The sequence below is a fragment of the Stomoxys calcitrans genome, chromosome 2 (assembly GCF_963082655.1).
Source record: "Stomoxys calcitrans chromosome 2, idStoCalc2.1, whole genome shotgun sequence".
NCBI lineage: Eukaryota > Metazoa > Arthropoda > Insecta > Diptera > Muscidae > Stomoxys > Stomoxys calcitrans.
This window is the reverse complement of record NC_081553.1, coordinates 198,390,248-198,410,568: the sequence shown is the minus strand read 5'-3', so window position 1 is coordinate 198,410,568 and position 20,321 is coordinate 198,390,248. Positions and strand designations below refer to the sequence as shown.

The 20,321-nt window shown below is 37.5% G+C and overlaps 1 protein-coding gene across 1 annotated transcript in view; it reads right to left on the bottom strand.

Annotated features, from left to right (window-relative positions):
- The window catches only part of LOC106084797 (uncharacterized), a 168,438-nt gene that overhangs the window by 76,403 nt on the left and 71,714 nt on the right, over window positions 1-20,321 (bottom strand). The window contains exon 5 of the mRNA XM_059362023.1: window positions 17,937-18,717. Coding sequence (XP_059218006.1) covers window positions 17,937-18,717 — 781 coding nt within the window. The remainder of the gene's footprint in view (window positions 1-17,936; window positions 18,718-20,321) is intronic.

Below are 20,321 nucleotides of genomic sequence, written 5' to 3'. Positions count from 1 at the left end.
CGTCAGATTTTGGGTAATTTGTTGTCATTTGTCAACCTTTACTTTGCTTTGATACGGGGGATTTAATAACCCATCTAAAAACATCCGCCGAGGTCCATCAAAATTGTTACAGAATTAATTATAGCTCACACTTTGTATTTAAAGGGTAGGTGTAGGGTATTATAAGGTCGGCACCGCCCGACTTTTGCCTTTCCTTACTGGTTTTACATACATTTTTTGTTTTCTATGACCCTGACATTTATTCATAAAGAAATTGAAGTTATTGAAAACTCTGACAAAAGTGTATCAAGCTTAAGTATGGTCACAGATTAAGAGAAAAAAAATCCAATGCTATGATGCTAATTTTAGAACCACCCTCGTAGATTTTGTAACAATTTCAGAAGATTCACGGTGGGGGAGGTTAATGAAAGTTCGGCCCGGCTGTATTTCGTAAGTTTTTACCCATTATTCTTCACATTGCATACAAATTTTATCATTTAAGAATGGTGTCCTTTTTGATTTTTGGAAAAAAAAAAAAACAAAAAATATCTTTACTGGTAATTGAAATAAAAATAAATAACCATAAATAAGGGAAATTTTCAAATACATGAGGTACATAGTCCTTGAATTTAATACATTTATCTTAAGGCTTGGCTAACATTCAAAACACTGGGGGCATAAAAAGTTTTTTCAAAATAGGGAAATTCAAATTTTGTATTACAATATAGAAGTAAAAAGCAAGAACATTTAGAAATGGAAAAACATGTGAGTCCTTATTGAGAAAAAGGCTATTAGAAAAAATGTCTTGAAAACTGAGTTTGAAAAACACTTTAACTTGGTTTAGCATCTCAACTGTTATTATTTTCCTTGATTTCTTTAAAGGTTCATCATTTTTGTTTGAGATTCTTTTGGGTCATCATACTTTTCTTTTAGAATTTTGCTTATTTTATTCTATTTTTTTTTTTTTTTTCACAGCAAACAACCAGCATTAAGAATATTTTTCACATTTTTCACCGCTGGAGTGAGCGAGCACTCATTGAAGCACACAAACATTCCTACACAAAGGTGTGTATGTATGTATGTCGTTACGTTTTTCGGGATCTATACACATTTATATACAGACAGACTTTGCTTTCGTTTTCATTAAATTACACACATACACACACACATACTCTCACTCACACACACACACACACATACAAACTTAATATTTTCGCCAAAGCGTGTTCCAAAGTGCCAGGGTGTCTATGTAGGTATGCGTTTATTTTTGCTGGGCATTTTTCTTTTTTTTAAACAATTTCAAAATTTTTTCTTGCTCTATTTCCCACTCTCTACTCCCAGGAGATTAAGAATATAATCTGCTTAAAATTTATTTTTTAAGTAATTTTTTTTTTTTTTGAAAAAAAATTTTCACTTGAGAATTTTGTGTAATTTTTTTGCATTTCTGTGCTCTTTAAAAATTTTCAACTTGAATTTCCGTTAAATGCCAGAAACAGCATGATAACACAACCATAATTATTTGATTTTGCTTTCATTACTTTTATTTCCATTTAAATTTTTCACATTTCATTGAATAATAATAATTTCAATGATTTTATTTGCTTGGGATTTTTCCATTTTTCACTTTTATTTTTCCATATCCCATTTGCTTTTCGGAACTTGTGTAATTTTTTGCTTTTTGTACGTAGTACGTTGTACGTTGCCCGTTGTGAGTGTTCTGTGTTCTTTGCCTCTACGCTATGATGGCTGATATGATTACTGCTGCGGCTGCTGCTGCTGGAAAATATATTTACTATACTACAGTCTCTGGTAATGTACAATTACTACTGACAGCAGGCAATGCGGCAGCGGCGACAGCATTCAAAAATTCTTATACTCATGGCAAAAGGCTTGGGTGTTTATCGCCCCTCCCCCCCCCTAGGGAGATGGAAGCCATGCTTCCACGCTTCAGAAAAAAAAAAAACATACTCTTCTACGGATTAAATGTTCTCTTCCTGTTGGCAGCAACAGGAAAATTGCCTGGCCCCAAGCTCTCTTTTCTCAATATTTCAAAGCTTAGTAAAAGTTTTGAGGTTTATTCTAACAAAAAACTTTTTTGGGGATTGTAATATTTTGATGTTGCTTAAAAATCTGTGGGGTTTTGTTTTATATTCTTATGAAAAATTTAATATATTTTATTTTTTAATATTTTTTATAATTTTTTTTTATTGAAAAATTTTTGCCTATTTTTACTTTGATATATTGTGGCCACAACCCCGTAATGTCTGTGCTTTTCTTGTTAACCCATCGATGAATACTCTTCTTTTAGCCATTGACATGATGTAGAGTTGCCATGTAAACATAAAAGAGAGACATATACCAAAGTGACCAGAAACAAACAGACAGACAAGCAGACAGGCAGACTAACAGACAAACAGTCAGACAAATAGGCAGACAGACAAACAGACAGACAGACAAAAATACAGGCAGACAAAAATACAGGCAGACAAACAGACAGACAAACAGACAGACAAGCAAATAGACAGACAAACAGTTAGACAAACAGACAGATAAACAGACAGACAAACAGACAGACAAACAGACGGACAAACAGACGGACAAACAGACAGACAAACAGACAGACAAACAGACAGACAAACAGACAGACAAACAGACAGACAATCAGACAGACAAACAGACAGACAAACAGACAGACAAACAGACAGACAAACAGACAGACAAAAAGACAGACAGACAGTCAAAAAGACAGACAAACAAACAGACAAATAAAGAGGCAAACAGACAGACAAACAGACAGACTAACAGCAGACAACCAGACAGACAAACAGACAGACAAACAAACAGACAGACAAACGGTCAGACCAATAGACTGAAAAACAGACAGACAAACAGACCAACAAACGGAATGACGGAAAAACAGACAGACAAACGGAAAGACGGAAAAAATGGACAGATAAAAGGAAAGAGGGAAAAATAGACAGACAAACAGCCAGACAAACAGACAGACAAACAGACAGACAAACAGACAGGCAAACAGACAGGCAGACTAACAGACAGACAAACAGTCAGACAAACAGACAGACAAACAGACAGACAAACAGACAGACAAACAGACAGGCAAACAGACAGGCAGACTAACAGACAGACAAACAGTCAGACAAACAGACAGACAAACAGACAGATAAACAGACAGACAAACAGACAGATAAACAGACAGACAACCAGACAGACAAACAGACAGACAAACAAACAGACAGACAAACGGTCAGACCAATAGACTGAAAAACAGACAGACAAACAGACCAACAAACGGAATGACGGAAAAACAGACAGACAAACGGAAAGACGGAAAAAATGGACAGATAAAAGGAAAGAGGGAAAAATAGACAGACAAACAGCCAGACAAACAGACAGACAAACAGACAGACAAACTGACAGGCAAACAGACAGGCAGACTAACAGACAGACAAACAGTCAGACAAACAGACAGACAAACAGGCAGATAAACAGACAGACAAACAGACAGACCAACAGACATACAAACAGATAGACAGTCAAACAGCCAGATCAATAGACAGAAAAACAGACATACAAACAGACCGACAATCGGAAAGACGGAAAAACAGACAGACAAACGGAAAGACGGAAAAAATGGACAGATAAACGGAAAGAGAGAAAAATAGACGGACAGACAAGCGGAGAGATGGACAGATAGACGGACAGACAAATAACACGACAGGGTTATTTCCACTTAAAATACCATGGCTGTGAATTTTCTTATAGGTTAGGTTTTGTAAGGTTGAAAAAAGGGTGCAGATTTTAATCCGCCCCATGCCATTATGGACATACACCTTAGCCAGTAATCGTCCTGATGCGCTCTAAATACAAAAAAAAAAACAAGATAAGTGCTAAGTTCGGCCGGGCCGAATCTTATATACCCTCCAACATGGAACGCATTTGTCGAGTTCTTTGTGCGGTATCTCTTTTTAGGCAAACCAAGGATATTGAATAAGAACTGTTATGTTAGTGGAGCTATATCAAGTTATAAGTCTGATTCGGACCATAAACGAATTGAATGCTGAACATCGCAGAAGTCATTGTGTTAAATTTCAGACCATTCGGATAAGAATTGCGCCTTGTAGGTGTTCAAGAAACAAAATCGGGAGATCGGTTTATATGGGAGCTGTATCAATCTATGGATCGATTCAGACCATGTTAGACACGTATGTTGCAGGTTATGAGAGAAATCGTTCTACAAAATTTGTGCCAAATCGGATGAGAATTGTGCCCTCTAGAGGCACAAGAAATCAAGATCCCAGATCGGTTTATATGGCAGCTATACCAGGTTATTTACCGATTTGCGCCATACTAATGGCAGTTATTGGGAATTATAACAAAACATCTCATGTAAAATTTTAACCAAATCGGATGAGAATTGCACCCTCCAGTGGTTCAAGAAGTCAAGACCCAAGATCGGTTTATATGGCAGCTATATCAGGCTATGGACCGATTTAGACCACAGTTGTTGGAAGTGATACCAAATCATCGCATGCAAAATTTCAGTCAAATCGGACGAGAATTGCGCCCTCTAGAGGCTCTAGAAGTCAAGACCCAAGATCGGTTTATATGGCAGCTATATCAAAATGTCGACCGATTTGGCCCATTTACAATCCCAACCGATCTACACTAATAAAAAGTGTTTGTGTAAAAATTTAAAGCGCCTAACTTTACTCTTTCGAAAGTTAGTGTGCTTTCGACAGACGGACGGACGGACAGATGGACGGCCAGACGGACGGACATGGCTAGATCGACTTAAGCATACCATTTCAATCATACCTATCCCAGTTGTTAGAAGTTATAAAGAAACATGTCACGCAAATTTTCAGCCGAGTCCCATAGGAATTACGCCCTCTAGAGGCTGAAGAAGTCTAATCGGAAGATCTGTTTATGTGGCGGCAATATCAGGTTATGGACTGATTTAGACTATACTTGGCACAGTTGTCGGAAACACTATACAAAACACTATGTGCAAAATTTCAGCCTAAGCGGATAAGAATTGCGCCCTCTAGAAGCTCTAGAGGTCAAGACCCAAGGTCGGTTTATATGGCAGCTATACCAAGACATGGACCGATTTGGCCCATTTACAATCCCAATCACTTTTTTAGCTCAAAGACGAGTAGGTTAGGTTGAAAAGAGGTTGCAAATATTAATCCGCCCCATGCCACTATGGACATACACCTAAGCCAGTACTCTAAAAAAAAAAGAAAATCTAAGTTAGGAATTTCATGCTACTTACAAAATTCTTAATTGTTTTTCATGCCACTCCCCTAAGTTGATTCATGTCTGCTGTAGTGTCCCCATCTAAGTGCCGGTATCTGTTAGATAAGAATTCAGGGCAATGACAAGGGAAATGCTCCAACGTTTCATCATCTTCCCTCCATGCCCTACACATGACACACCGATTTTACATAAGTGAGCTCGTAGTCCCAGGTGTCCCGTTATGATACCAATTGCTATACTGACATCCTTCTTACTTCCTTTCAGTAATAGCCTCGTCTTCTCACGATCTTGATCACCCCCTAGGAATTTCGCCGTTCTACCAAACGTTTCTCTGTTCCACAGGGTTGCATACTCATTCGTCACCCACGACCTAAACTCAGACTGCGTCGACCCGAAAGGCTTCGGGTTAACAAAGTTTATTGACGGTAGTCCTTTGGCTTTCACCACCAAATCATCTGCCCTTTCATTCCCCTCTTACTCCGCTGTGACTCGGCACCCAAACGATGAGGATTTGGCCATCCTCAGAGAAGGCGTTAATCTCCTTCTTTCACTGCAAGACTGTTCGTGACCTTACCGTCCTGGTTGTTATTGCCCTTATCGCAATTATACTGTCCGTAAAGATTTTCACTCTCGACGTTCTCGAGTTAGCACCACACCACCTCACGCATACCGTGATCGCCCGAATCTCCGCCTGTACGAATGTATTATGGCAGCCAAAACAGCTCTCAGTCCCTGGGTTCTCAATGTAGACCCTCAGGCCCACATTGTCCTCTAGCTTTGATCCATCGGTGTAACATGATCTTCCAGATGACAATACTAGCGTTCCGTGAATCCAAGACTGTGCTGATGGCAGCAGTGCCTCGCACTCTACCTCAAGAGTCGTATCAGGTATCCGATCGAAAACCTCTTCTCTTCCTTCCAGGTTTCCCATCGTCGCCTCGATTATACCGCGGTGGTACGAGCTGCTGCCATCCTCAATCCATTCTCCCACCGCCTTAAGTATCATAGCCGCAGTGGCTGCCTCACACTTAATCTGTATGTCAATGGGTCGGATATCTAAAATAGTCTCCTCCAGTGCTCTAGTGGGAGGATTCAAACGCCAGGATTCAAAGCCGGGCATTCAGCGCCATAGTCGGCCATGCTAACCTCTGTACAACATTGGCATCTAAAACATAGAAGCCTCATCTACTTTACTTTCAGTTAGCCATTTTTCCATTGCTATGTTAACATTACCTAACGATTTTCTATGCATTTTCAATTTATATTAAGAGGTGGCATCACTGTCATGCGATAAGTGCAGATAGTCAACAAAACTTGTCTCTCGCACTCTCATTCGAATATGCGCTGCCAGTAAATTTCCTTAACAAACAAATACTCTTTCAACGGTAGGTCAATACACAAAAACAGTTAGTCTATCACAACTGGTGCTGCTGCTGCCACTGCTGCTGCTGATAATGGTAGTGTTGGTCTCCCATAAAGCCCCCACTTAACAAAAACTCTCAGCACAAGCACAATGACAACAGAGATACACAAAACGCCGCTACTTGATTTACCTACATAAGTGTGCAGCAAGAGCTTAGTATTATTGGGAATAGCAACAGTTTGAAAGTTTTTCCTGTTCTTTTTTACTCTCATCCTTTCTCTTTTCGATGCTCTCTCTCGCTCTCTCGCCTTTACGCGCTTTGGACGAATGTTTCGATTGCCTGTTTATACATTTTCGTTTTTGTTGTCCTTTTTGTACATTTTGTCCATTCCATCCATTGTTTGTTTGCTTATTTTGGCCCGATATATATATTCGAATGGTTGGGTGTAAGAAGGCATGCATGTGTATGTCTGTATCTATATACATATAGATTTCCTCTTGACGTTGATGTTGTGCTGCCAACCGTGGATTTTTGCATTCGATTCAATCGACATTCGACAAGTGGGAAATTGCATATGGCGCGCCTTGTAGTTCTTTTGTGTTTTCGCGTTTCGTTATTGTTTCGTTGGCCAAACTGTCCGTCCATACGTCTGTCTATGTTTGTGTGGCTGGTTTGTTTATAGAATAACGTGGGGGAATGGGGTTCGTTGATACACTCAACAATACAAAACAAAACAAGGCAATGCTCGAGATAACCCACACACTCCAGATTGTGGGGTGTGAATGAGTTCTTTAGCCAGCAAACGAATCAACCAGCCAGCCAGCCAGCCAGCTAGCCACTATTTCTATCCCCCCCCATTCTATTCGATTTATTTATCCATCCATCTGTCTGTGCGTTTATACTACATGCGTTCCGTCCGTCCGTCCTTCCAACGATTTGCTCTTATGAGGTGTGAAACAATGTTACAATTTGGCCAATGAATAATTCATTCATTTGCATTTTAATGGGATTTTTATAGCAAGGCGAATAGCAACAACATACGCAGGCTCTCTGATCGAACCAATTCGCCACGATAAGCTGAATCAATGAGGCACAGGGCAAACACTCCGGTAGGCAAAGCGTACATAACCTACCATATGCAGAGATGTAATGTGGCTAATAAGAATTTTAAAGGGAGAAATCGAAAAGTTGTGCGTTTCTATGGATTGACAAACAATATTAGGCAACACTGCACAACAACAATTAGAGGAGAGTATTGGTAATAGGGAGCACTTTAGAAGCTAGTAAATAAAAGAAACTAATGAATAGAGAACATAATGCAATAAAAAAATTTAAATTTAAACAATGGCTCTAGAAGATTTTTGACGAAATTTTAAATACAAAATAAAACATTTCGATAAAATTCTAGTATATATCCAAATCTGTACCGATATGGGCCATTTGTTATCCCCAACGACCTACTTCACTAAGAAGTATCAGTGCAAAACTTCAGGCGGTTAGCTTTACGCGGTCGATCGCTATCGTGATTTCATCGAACGGACGGACGGTCATGGCTAGATCGACTCAGAATGTCGAGGCGATCCAGAATATATATCCTCTATGGGGTCGCAGATCAATATTTCAAGTTATTACAAACGGAATGACTAGATTATACCCACCCCCATTCTATGGTGGTGGGTATAAGAAATTACGTTTTGGTGCGGTTTATGGGCCGTCGGCGTCATTGGGTCGTACTTCTTTCGCGATCATCAAGACCGGCACGTCACTGTGAATGGGAATCACAACCTTCCAATGATAACACTATATTTTTGGCCTCAAGTGGATGATATGGACTTTATGAACATGTGGTTTCAACAGAACAGACGGACGGAAGTAAGGACATAGCTAGATTGACTCAGAAAGTCGAGACGATCCAAAATATATATCCTCTATGGGGTCGCAGATCAATATTTCAAGGTTTAACAAACGGAATGACTAGATTAGTATATCCCCCTCCCCCCATCCTATGGTGATGGGTATAACAATTTACGTTTTGGTGCGGTTTATGGGCCGGCGTCATCATTGGGTCGTACTTCTTCCGTGATAATCAAGACCGGCTCGTCACTGTGAATGGGAATCACAACCTTCCAATGATAACACAATATTTTTGACCCCAATTGGATGATATGGTCTTTATGAGCATGTGGTTTCAAAAGAACAGATGGACGGAAGGAAGGGCATGGCTAGATTGACTCAGAATGTCTAGACGATCAAGAATATATGTACTTTATGGGGTCGCAGATCAATATTTCAAGGTTTAACAAACGGAATGACTAGATTAGTATGCCCCCTCCCCCCATCCTATGGTGGTGAATATAACAATTAGAGTTTTGGTGCGGTTTATGGGCCGGCGTCATCATTGGGTCGTACTACTTCCATTATGATTAAGACAGGCACGTCAATGTGAATGGGAATCGCAATCTATCAATGAGAACACAATACTTGTGATCCCAATTGGATGATATAGACTTGGAGGACATGTGGTTCCAACAGAAAACCAAGTTTGGGGAACCACGTTTCGAAAACCATGTTTGGAGAACCAAGTTTGGAGGCCACCGTGGCGCAGAGGTTAGCATGTCCGCCTATGACGCCGAACACCTGGGTTCAAACCCAGCCGTGAAAAATGTTCAGCGATGGTGTTCCCCTTACTAATGCTGGCTACATTTGTAAAATAAACTGCCACATTAAAATTTCTCTACCAAGTGGTGTCCCAATGCGACACCACGTTCGAACTCGGCCTAAAAAAGGAGGTCTCTTATCATTGAGCTTAAAACTTTAATCGGACTACACTCATATATATGCCTCCTAATGCTGGCAACATTTGCGAGGTACTACGTCATGTTAAACATCTCTCCAAAGAGATGTCGCACTGCGGCACACCGTTCGGACTCGGCTATAAAAAGGAGACCCCTTATCATTGAGGTTAAACTTGAATCGTACTGCACTCATTGATATGTGAGAAGTTTGCCGTCGTTCCTCAGTGGAATGTTCATGGGCAAAATTTGCATTTTACTCTTTGATATGAAAGAAGTATCCCCTGTTCCTTAATGGAATGTTCAGGGGAATTTTGTATTTAGTAGTTTGGAGAACGTGTAATGTTACGAAATGATTCAGTCGATTGGCCTCCTCGATGGTGCGGTTTGACGTCGTTAGACTATTTCCTGTGGGGCTACGTCAAGTCTATGGTCTATGCCAACGAGCCAGCGATGATTGATGAACTTCGTACGAATGTCGAACATGAAATTGCAGCAGTATAGGCCGATTTATGCTTGAAAACCGTTGAAAATTTGTTTCAGCGTCTAGACTTCTGCAAGCTTGGTCGTGGTGGCCATGGCCATAAATCGAATTCCATCGAAAGAAAGAATTTCATTGATATCCACAACAGTTTTTGTTTCATTTAAAACAAACTTGTAGAGCTCTTACTGAAAGACCATATACATATTATTAGCAGGCCCAGTGCGCTTCGCCACACTCTTAAATATCTTTTTATACCCAAAACCAAATGGGGGTGTATTTAATTTGTCATTCCATTTCTAACTTATCAAAGTATGCATTTCCCATCCTACAAAGTACATATATTCATGATCCTCGTAAAATTCTTAGATGGACTAGAAATGCCCTTCTGTCCGTCTGTCTGTGGTAATCACGGTACAGTCTTTCAAAATGAAGATATTGAGCTGAAACTTAAGTTAAGTTCGATTATTTGGATTATAATTGGACATAGTCCCTATTTAGACCGCACTCCGGATTTAAGGTCTTAGGCACATATAAACCGCATTATTACCCGATGTCATAGAAATTTTGAACAGTGAGTTGCCTTGGGACCCTCGACTCAGTATGGAATATGGTCCAAATGGGAAAATATCCAGATATAGCTAACATATCGATCTACTGAATTAAGGCCTTAGGCTCATAAACGCCGCTATTGGGTAATAAACCCAATATCATAGAAATTTGGCACAGTGAGTTGTCTTAGAACCCCTGACCTCCGTATCGAATTTAGTTCACTTCGGGCAATGTCTGGATATAGCCCCCATATAGACCGATCACAGAATTTAAGTTCATAGGCCCATATAAGCCACATTTGTTTCCCGATTTCTTGGAACCCTCTACTTCCATATTGAATTTCGTCCAGATCGAACAATATCTGAATGTGGCCCCCATATAGACCGATCCCCCGATTAAACCCTTAGGCGCATATACTCCGCCTTTATTATTCGATTTCGCAAAAATTTAGCACAGTGAGTTGTCCTGGGACGCTCGACCTCCGTATCGAATATGGCTCACATCGGACAATATCTTAATATGGCCCCCATATAGAACGATCTGCTGATTTAAGGACTTTGGCCCATATACGTCGCATTTATTACTCGATTTGGCTAAAATTTGGCACATCGATTTGTGGGACCCCCTTATTCTGTATCTAACACGGTTCAAATCGGACAATATCTAGACATAGCCCCCATATGGACCGATCTCCCGATTTAAAGCGTTAGGTCCATATACCCCGTCTCCATATAGACAGATCTCCCGAAAGCCTCAGGGGTATATACCTCGCAATTCGACATAGTTGTCTTCGGACACTGGACTACCGTATCGAATTTGGTCCAAACCGGATAATAGCTGGATATAACCCCTATATAGAACGTTCTTCCGATTTAAGGCCCATATACGCCTCTTCCATATATACCAATCTCCCGATGTAAGGCCTTTGACCCATATACGCCGCATTTACTAAACGATTACGCTGAAATTTGGCACATTCAGTTGTATTAGAACTCGCTACCCCCGTATCAAATATAGCCAAGATCGGACAATATCTGGATATAACCTCCATATAGACCGATCTCCTGATTTAAGACCTTAAGCCCATACATGCCGCATTTGTTACCCGATTTCGCTGAAATTTGTCACAGTGAATTGACTTGGGACACTCGTCCTCCGAATGGAATTTAGTCAAGATCGGAGAATATGTGGATATGACCCCCATATAGACTGATATGCCGATTTAAGGCCTTAGGCCCATATAAGCCACACTGATTACCCGATTTCACAGAAATTTGACACAGTAAATTGTCTTGGAACCCTCGACTTCCGCATTGAATTTGGTCCAGGTCGGACAATATCTTGATATAGCCTCCATATACACCGATCTCGCGATTTAAGACTTGGCCCATATAGGATGCATTGTTACCCGATTTCGGTGAAATTGGGCACAGTGAATTGACTTGGCACTCTCGTCCTCCAAATGGAATTTAGTCAAGATCGGACAATATCTGGATATAACCCCCATATAGACTTATATGCCGATTTAAGGCCTTAGGCCCATATTAACCGATTTCACAGAAATTTGGCATAGCATTGACCACCGTATCGAATATTGTCCAGATCTGTCAATATCTTAATATACCCCTATATAGACCAATCTGTTGATTAAAGGTCCAACGGCTATAGAAGCCGCATTTATTACTCGATTTCGCAGAAATTTGGCACAGCGATTTGTTTTGGAACCTTCTACATCTGTGTCGATTACGCTCGAAATCGGACAAAGCTTTGATATAGCCTACATATATACCGATTTAAGGTCTAAGGCCAATAAAAGCCGCATTTATTAAATTTGGGAGTCTGAGCTGTGTTAGACCCTTCGTAGTCCGTAAGTAGTATGGTTCAGATTGCCAAATATGTGGATATAGCTGATCTACCGATTAGTAACCTTTCACCCATAACTTTATATCCCGAATATGGACTTAATTCCGATGTACAAGCTTTCACTGATTTCACTGCTGATTTCGTTCAGAGTGGAAGAGTGAGCTGCGTTAGACCCTCAACGGCAGTGCTTTGTTCGTCCTAGTTTGTATTTTGCCTTTCATTGGACACCCATATTGTGCCAATCGGTAAACAGGCCCGTTTGAATTGGTTTTGTAGTGGGGCATTCCCTTCAGAATATATGGCCCCAAAGTGTTGTACCTATTTCGTGTTTTTGGGATTCATAAGGGTGCACACAACATTTTTTTTTAAGACGGTTCTCGTAATTCCGAGTTATTGCGTTTTTCAAAATAAAGCCAAAGGGGATAGTCATCTGAGATTTTGCAGGAAGGCTTCCGCTGTGATCTCTGCGTCCAAAATAATCCCAATCGGTCCATAACTTGATATATCTTTTATATAAAACGATCTCATGAAAATATCTTTCATTTCAGTTCCATATTCCTCCGTTCAATCGGAATCTTCTGTTAGAAGAGTTTTGGGGAAAGTGATCAGGCATTATCCAATTCTTCACAATCATTTCCTTCAAAAAAGGGCTTTAAGTAGACTTTTTGTACATTAAGAAACATTTCTGTCTAATAGGAGTTTCATAGTCTACGAATCTACAGCACACCTTTTTGAAATATGTTTATATTTTTTCAGTGTAGTTATTTTTTTCTCAACAAAGTTTTTCCTTAAGGATATTTTGAAAATAAAGCTTTAGACCGTAACTCTTCCACATATGATTACAGAAGCTCATTTAATCAGTATAAGAGTACCAAAGCTCTGCAAAAAAGCTTTTCAATCTGCTCAGCAATTATTTCCCTTCGTTTTCATACACAAGGATAGCAAAAACTTACTAAACTTTTGTATAAACAACAAACAAGATGAAGAAAAAGCACATGAAGAAGAAGAAGAAGAGACAAAGCAACAACAACAACAACCACAACAAGACGCAAAGATGAGTATGCCATTCAGTGGCCTTGTATGAATTCGAAAAAAAAAACACAAACTCACATTCATGTCCAAGTAAAACCGACAGCAGCCAACAACCACTTTACAACGAACACCACGCACACACCTTTTGATGTTGGGGCATACGAGAGAGCACAAATGAAAGCACCCCACAGACGACACAAGTGCACTCACTCACTTTAATAGAGCATCGCACAAACACATGCACGCACTTTCACACTGAAGTCTAACACTATGCTCATAATTCTATGGATAACAACCACCTCTGCCTGTTTCCAACACCCCTTAATCATCTATGCTGCTAGTCGAGCGTACCTAATGGGTTAATTTGTTGGGTAGCTGTTATGGTTGGCTATGCATGTGTAGATGCTCCATGTTGTTTTCCACCCAACACCCAACAGCATGGCATAAGAGGTAAAAACCTGCGTAACTAGGAAAATTGCAAAAGACCATACACAGCCAGACAGATAGACAGAAAATGAAATGGAATGGAAACCACAACAAAATAACTAATCGAGCAAAGCAATTACAAACGGAGAGCAACAACAAACACATGCAACTTCACTTCACGTGTGCCTGTGTTTTATGGTGTGTGTGTGTTTGTATGTGTATGCGCAAGTTGTGTGGTTTCAAAAAGACGAGTAGGAAGAAGCGTGGTGCTGATTGCTATCAACCACAGACAGTGAGTGCCACAAGCACACTTACTCATGCCACCAGACACACACACACACACACACTCGCACTATTACTCACTCTTTTCTATATGTGCACACTTTTTTTGGTGGGGAGATGGAAAATTGCTATAGACGGAGCCCCAAATAAAAGCAGCACGAGTCCCACAGAAAACAACAACAAATAAAGAGTTGCGAAATAGTGAAGCAATAACGCGCAACCAAAAAAAAAAAAGTAATAACAATAATAATGCCACAACACAACAGATGGGTAACATTGTGAACCTGTTGCTGCTGCTTTACTGTTGCCGATGGTTGATATGTCAAAATCAGGCTATTATTGATGATGTAGAGGTTGAGTAAGGATTTACATTAGTGTGGAACGAAATTTTTTTGTAGAATTTTATTTTTTATCAATGGTTTTAATTTCAAACAAGTCCCGAATTAAACCACACCCAATCCCATCACCCCACGCCGTTCAGACTCCGCTATAAAAAGAAGGCCTATTATTATTGAGCTTAAACTTGAATCGGATAGCACTCATTTATATGTGAGAAGTATGCCCGTTCCATAATAGAATGTTCATGGGCAACTTTGCAAAGAGGCTCTAGAAGGGTCACCGTGAGATTAGTTTATACGGGAATTATATCAAACCTGAGCGGATTAGGCCCATTGACAATCCCAACCATTATTAGTTAGCTTGCTATCGATAGACGGTTGGACATGGCTAGATCGGCTTTAAATGCCATCACGATCAAGAATATAAAAACTCTATGGGGTCTTAAACCAGTATATCGAGGTGTTACAAAGGGAATGACAAAGCTTGTACACCTCAATCCTATGGTGGAGGAAATTCCAAATTTCAAAAAATATCATTAAAATATAAAAAATTGTCTTCAAAAATAATTTTTGAATTTTTTCCTAAGAAAAAATGTTAACTTTTCTGTAGAAAAAAACAATTTTTTTTTTTAAATTTTCCTTAGAAAACTTTCAATAAACGTTTCTTTAGGAAAAATTTCATTGAAAAAAGTTTTATAAACAAAAAATTCTTTTTAAACTTTTGAATAGAAAAAACTTCATTAATAATTTTTCTAAAGAAAAATTTTTTTTTGGAAATTTTTTATTAAAAAAAATTTCTTTGACAATTTTTCTTTAGAAAAAAATTCATTACACTTTCTTAATAGGAAAAATTTGATTAAAATTTTTCAATAAAAAAACTCATTGAAGCGTTTTCATTAAAAAAAAAAAATTCATTGAAAATTTTTCAAAAGAAAAAAAAACAAAAATTCTGTCATTGCACGGACACATGCATTAGGAAAAGTATAGCTAATAGACAGGGTATTTGTATAATAGAGGCGTTTTCGCAATAAATACGAAACAAATGCAACATATCAACGTACGGCCCTTGAAGCCATTACACCTAATATGGTTGAAAAGTCTTCTTGAAAAACGAAAAATTCGGCCGTGCCCGGCCGGGATTCAAACCTTGCCGTTGTCTAGCGTTCGAAGCCATCAATACAACTTCCAAGAGATGTACTAAATTATGTGCCACCATGAAAGTAGTGTAATTGTTGCAGACAAAAATCTGTCATTACACAAACACATGCATTGGGAAAAGTACAGCTAAAAGACAGGGTTGTCGAGCGTGTTTAATGGGGTATTTGTATAATAGAGGCGTTTTCACAATAAATACGATACAAATGTAACATATCAATGTACGGCCCTGTATCATAGATACGTTTTCGCTATTCATACGATTCTAATACAACATACCTAAGCACGGCCCTTGAAGCCATTACACCTAATATGGTTGAAAAGTCTTCTAACCAAAGACGAAACGCGTCCCATAGTGGTTGGTGTGTGTTGCTACCTTTGGCTTTCCTTTTTCATCATCCAGCTCATCTCGAAAAAGAAACAAACACAAATTGTAAAATTTAATGATCTCGCCCTAACAGGCAAACAACTTGAAAAATTAAAAATTTTTTTTGGAAAAAATTTTATTCTAATTTTTACTATGGAGAAATTATTAAATTATTCAAAATTTTTCTTGATTGAAAAATTTTCAATAGAAATAATTTCATTGAAAATTTTGCCTGACCCTTGGAAAAATTGAAAATTTTTTATGGAAAATTTTTCTATAGAAAAAATTTTATAGGAAATTTTTCTATAGAAAAAATTTCATGGAAAATTTTTCTATAGAAAAAATTTCATGGAAAATTTTTCTATAGCAAAAATTTTATGGAAAGTTTTTCAATAGAAAAAAATTCATGGAAAATTTTTCTATAGAAAAAATTTCATGGAAAATTTTTCTATTGAAAAAAATTTCATGGAAAATTTTTCTATAGCAAAAATTTCATGGAAAATTTTTCTATAGCAAAAATTTCATGGAAAATTTTTCTATAGAAAAAATTTCATGGAAAATTTTTCTATAGAAAAAATTTCATGGAATATTTTTCTACAGAAAAAAATTCATGGAAAATTTTTCTGTAGAAAAAATTTCATGGAAAATTTTTCTATAGAAAAAATTTCATGGAAAATTTTTCCATAGAAAAAATTTCATGGAAAATTTTTCTATAGAAAAAATTTCATGGATAATTTTTCTATAGAAGATATTTCATGGAAAATTTTTTTATAGAAAATTTTTCTATAGAAAAAATTTCATGGAAAATTTTTCTATAGAAAAAATTTCATGGAAAATTTTTCTATAGAAAAAATTTCATGGAAAATTTTTCTATAGAAAAAATTTCATGGAAAATTTTTCTATAGAAAAAATTTCATGGAAAATTTTTCTATAGAAAAAATTTCATGGAAAATTTTTCGATAGAAAAAATTTCATGGAAAATTTTTCTATAGAAAAAATTTCATGGAAAATTTTTCGATAGAAAAAATTTCATGGAAAATTTTTCTATAGAAAAAATTTCATGGAAAATTTTTCTATAGAAAAAATTTCATGGAAAATTTTTCTATAGAAAAAATTTCATGGAAAATTTTTCTATAGAAAAAATTTCATGGAAAATTTTTCTATAGAAAAAATTTCATGGAAAATTTTTCTATAGAAAAAATTTCATGGAAAATTTTTCTATAGAAAAGAATGTCATTGAAATCCATTGACAATTTTATTGAAAAAATTTAATGGAAAATTTTTCTACATTTTTCTATAGCAAAAATTTCATGGAAAATTTTTCTATAGAAAAAATTTCATGGAAACATTTTCTGTAGAAAAAATTCATGGAACATTTTTCTATAGAAAAAATTTCATGGAACATTTTTCTATAGAAAATTTTATGGAAATTTTTTCTATAGAAAAGCATGTCATTGAAATCCATTGACAATTTTATAGAAAAAATTTAATGGAAAATTTTTCTACATTTTTCTATAGCAAAAATTTAATGGAAAATTTTTCTATAGAAAACTTTCATGGAAAAATTTTCTATAGAAAAAATTTCATGGAAAATTTTTCTGTAGAAAAAATTTCATGGAAAGTTTTTCTAAAGAAAAAATTTCATGGAAAGTTTTTCTAAAGAAAAAATTTCATGGAAAGTTTTTCTATAGAAAAGATTTCATGGAAAATTTTTTTATAGAAAGAAAAATTTCATAGAAAGAAATATTTCATTGAAAATATTTCTATTTTTCTATTGAAAAAATTTCTCAATAGAAAAAATGTCATTGAACATTTTTTTCATCGATTTAAAACCGGCTACAAATATCAGAACACAGAAAATTTTTTTTTATGATATTGGGTACTTAAAAATAATTTTTAAAAATCTACCGATCCACCCCAATATTCTTATAAATCTATTGCTGTCATTTTTATATTAAATGTGATAATATCGAATTTCTGCACACTTCATAAAGAAAACAAACAAAAAAAAAAAATACAACTTACCGCAAACATTTGTTGACGTTGTTCCGAAAGTAGTTTCTCACTGGAACCCTTCAGCAATTGAGCCAACAACTCCTGCGTGGGCAAAATATTTGTGGTGGCGTTGCCCGTTGCTGGAGCTGAGCCTGGTGGCTGAGTGGCACCGCTCTTGTGTTGCTTGGACGCTGCCCCACTGCTTGTCACATCTAGGCTGCGTTTTTGTTGGTGGACATGTTGCAAGTGGGTCGTAGGTTTGTCCGTACTACTCATTGACTGACTGCGTTTGCTGTGACTGGTTTTGGTGGGACTTTCCGAGGCAGATCTTTTCTGTTCGCGTTGCAGCAACGAGGTTTTCGATTTATTTGTAGCCGCTGGAGTTGAGGGATTACTCACACCTTTGGAGCCCATGGCGCTGGCTTTAAGGGCGGCAAGATCATCCGATCCTACGCCACGTCCTATTGAGCTGGTATCCAGGGTCGATTGATATTTCTTTTCCAACGGTTTTATGTGGCACAGATCATTGTCGGTGGCATTGGTTTTAATGCCACTTCCAGTGCTGACACTGCCACCGCTAAAACTGCTATTGCTGCTGCCACTGATGTTCTCGATTTGTGAAGGTGTTGAGGCGGCACGCGTATGCTGTGGCACTGGCAAACTGGTGCCATTGTTGTTGTTGTTGCTGTTATTATTGTTGCTTGTCGTTTTACGCACACGCATCGAATTGGAATAGTAGGGCAGCACATTGTGACTGCTGCGGCCACCTGCGTCATCAGTCGAAGAACGCTGGCGCCTTGGTTGTAAGGAACTGCAAAAGAAAAACAAAACAAACAACGAACGAAAAATTATGAAAATTCCAACACAAAACCATAACAACAACAATCATAAGGCGCGAGCGAGTAAAGTGTTAAGAGATATGTCGCTAGTTTATTTTTTTTTTTTTTTTTCATTTTTATTTATCTTCTCTCTTTGTTTCGCCTCTTTTCGCTCTATGCCTTGATTTAGTGAGGCTGGAAAAGTACATCGAATATTTCACAGACACCATCTACTCCATAATGTCGTTTTATGGATCAAGGTACTACGTGCGTGATTGAATAATGAATGGATAGACACAAGGGGCGAGCGATATAAATGTCTTTCCTCAGAATAATATTTATATGGGAACATCTTCAAAGGCTGGTGTAATGTGGAGGCTATTTTCGGAATTCTTTTAATTTATGACATGATATGGTATTTATGAGAGGTTTAGCCTTAAATCTCTAAAAACCACCAAAGTCTATGAATGGGGCTTTTTTTGGAAATGCATGTCATATCATGACGTCAAGGGATTTAAGGGATTATAAATAAATAAAAAAAATAAAATAATACAAAACAAAAAAAAAACTTTTAAATCAATCAATCTTTTAAATGAAACAACTAAGAAAATGCAACCGTTTGGGGGAAATCCCTGCAGAATTGTTACAATTTGGGGTTTTTAAGTGAATATCGTGCGATGCCTATATATATGGGAGATATATCTTTGTCTCAACTGATTTTGAGAAGTTTTACTAGACATTTCTGCAGTCATAGGAGAGTGATATGAGCCCTATTCCTTAAGGATCGGTTAAAAAAATAACCACTTATGGCAATATTACTCAAAATCGGAAGTACATATATATGGGAATTTGAACCGATTTCTACCAAAATCGTCACAAACACAATAACAGTCATAAGAGTAGAGATTACGCAACATGTTGAGAAAATCAGTGGAAAACCACTAAGGAGAGGCAAAATTCGGGCGTTGCCGACTGTATAATACCCTACACTTACCCTTTGAGTGCAAAGTAGGAGCTATATCTAATTCTGAACCAATTGTGATGGACCTCGGCGGATGTTTTCAGATAGATTATTAAACAATCTGCAACTACGGTTGACAAATGTCAAATTTTTGCAAATTACCCAAAATTTGGCAAACCTATATATGGCAGCTATATCTAATTCTGAACCGATATCTTCAAACCTCTCAGAGATTGTGGTAGTTTTTGAGGAGAGCGTTATACAACATTTTAGCACGATTGGCCAATAAATGCGCTTGCTGTGACTCTAGAAGTGAAAATCGGGCGATATACATATACGACAGCTATATCTAAATCTGAATCGATTTCCATAAAATTCACAAGCAATGTCGAGAGTCGGGAGAAAATCCTTCCTGCCAAATTTCGAGAGAATCGGTTAATAAATGACCATTTTATTGCAATATTACTGCAAATCGGAGGAACATATATATGGGAGCTATATCTAAATCTGAACCAATTTCGAGCAAACTTCTCATATATTGTGGTAGTTGTTGAGAAGAGCTTTATACAAAATTTTGGAAAGATTAGCCAATAAATGCGCTTGCTGTGACTCTAGAAGTGAAAATCGGTCGATATA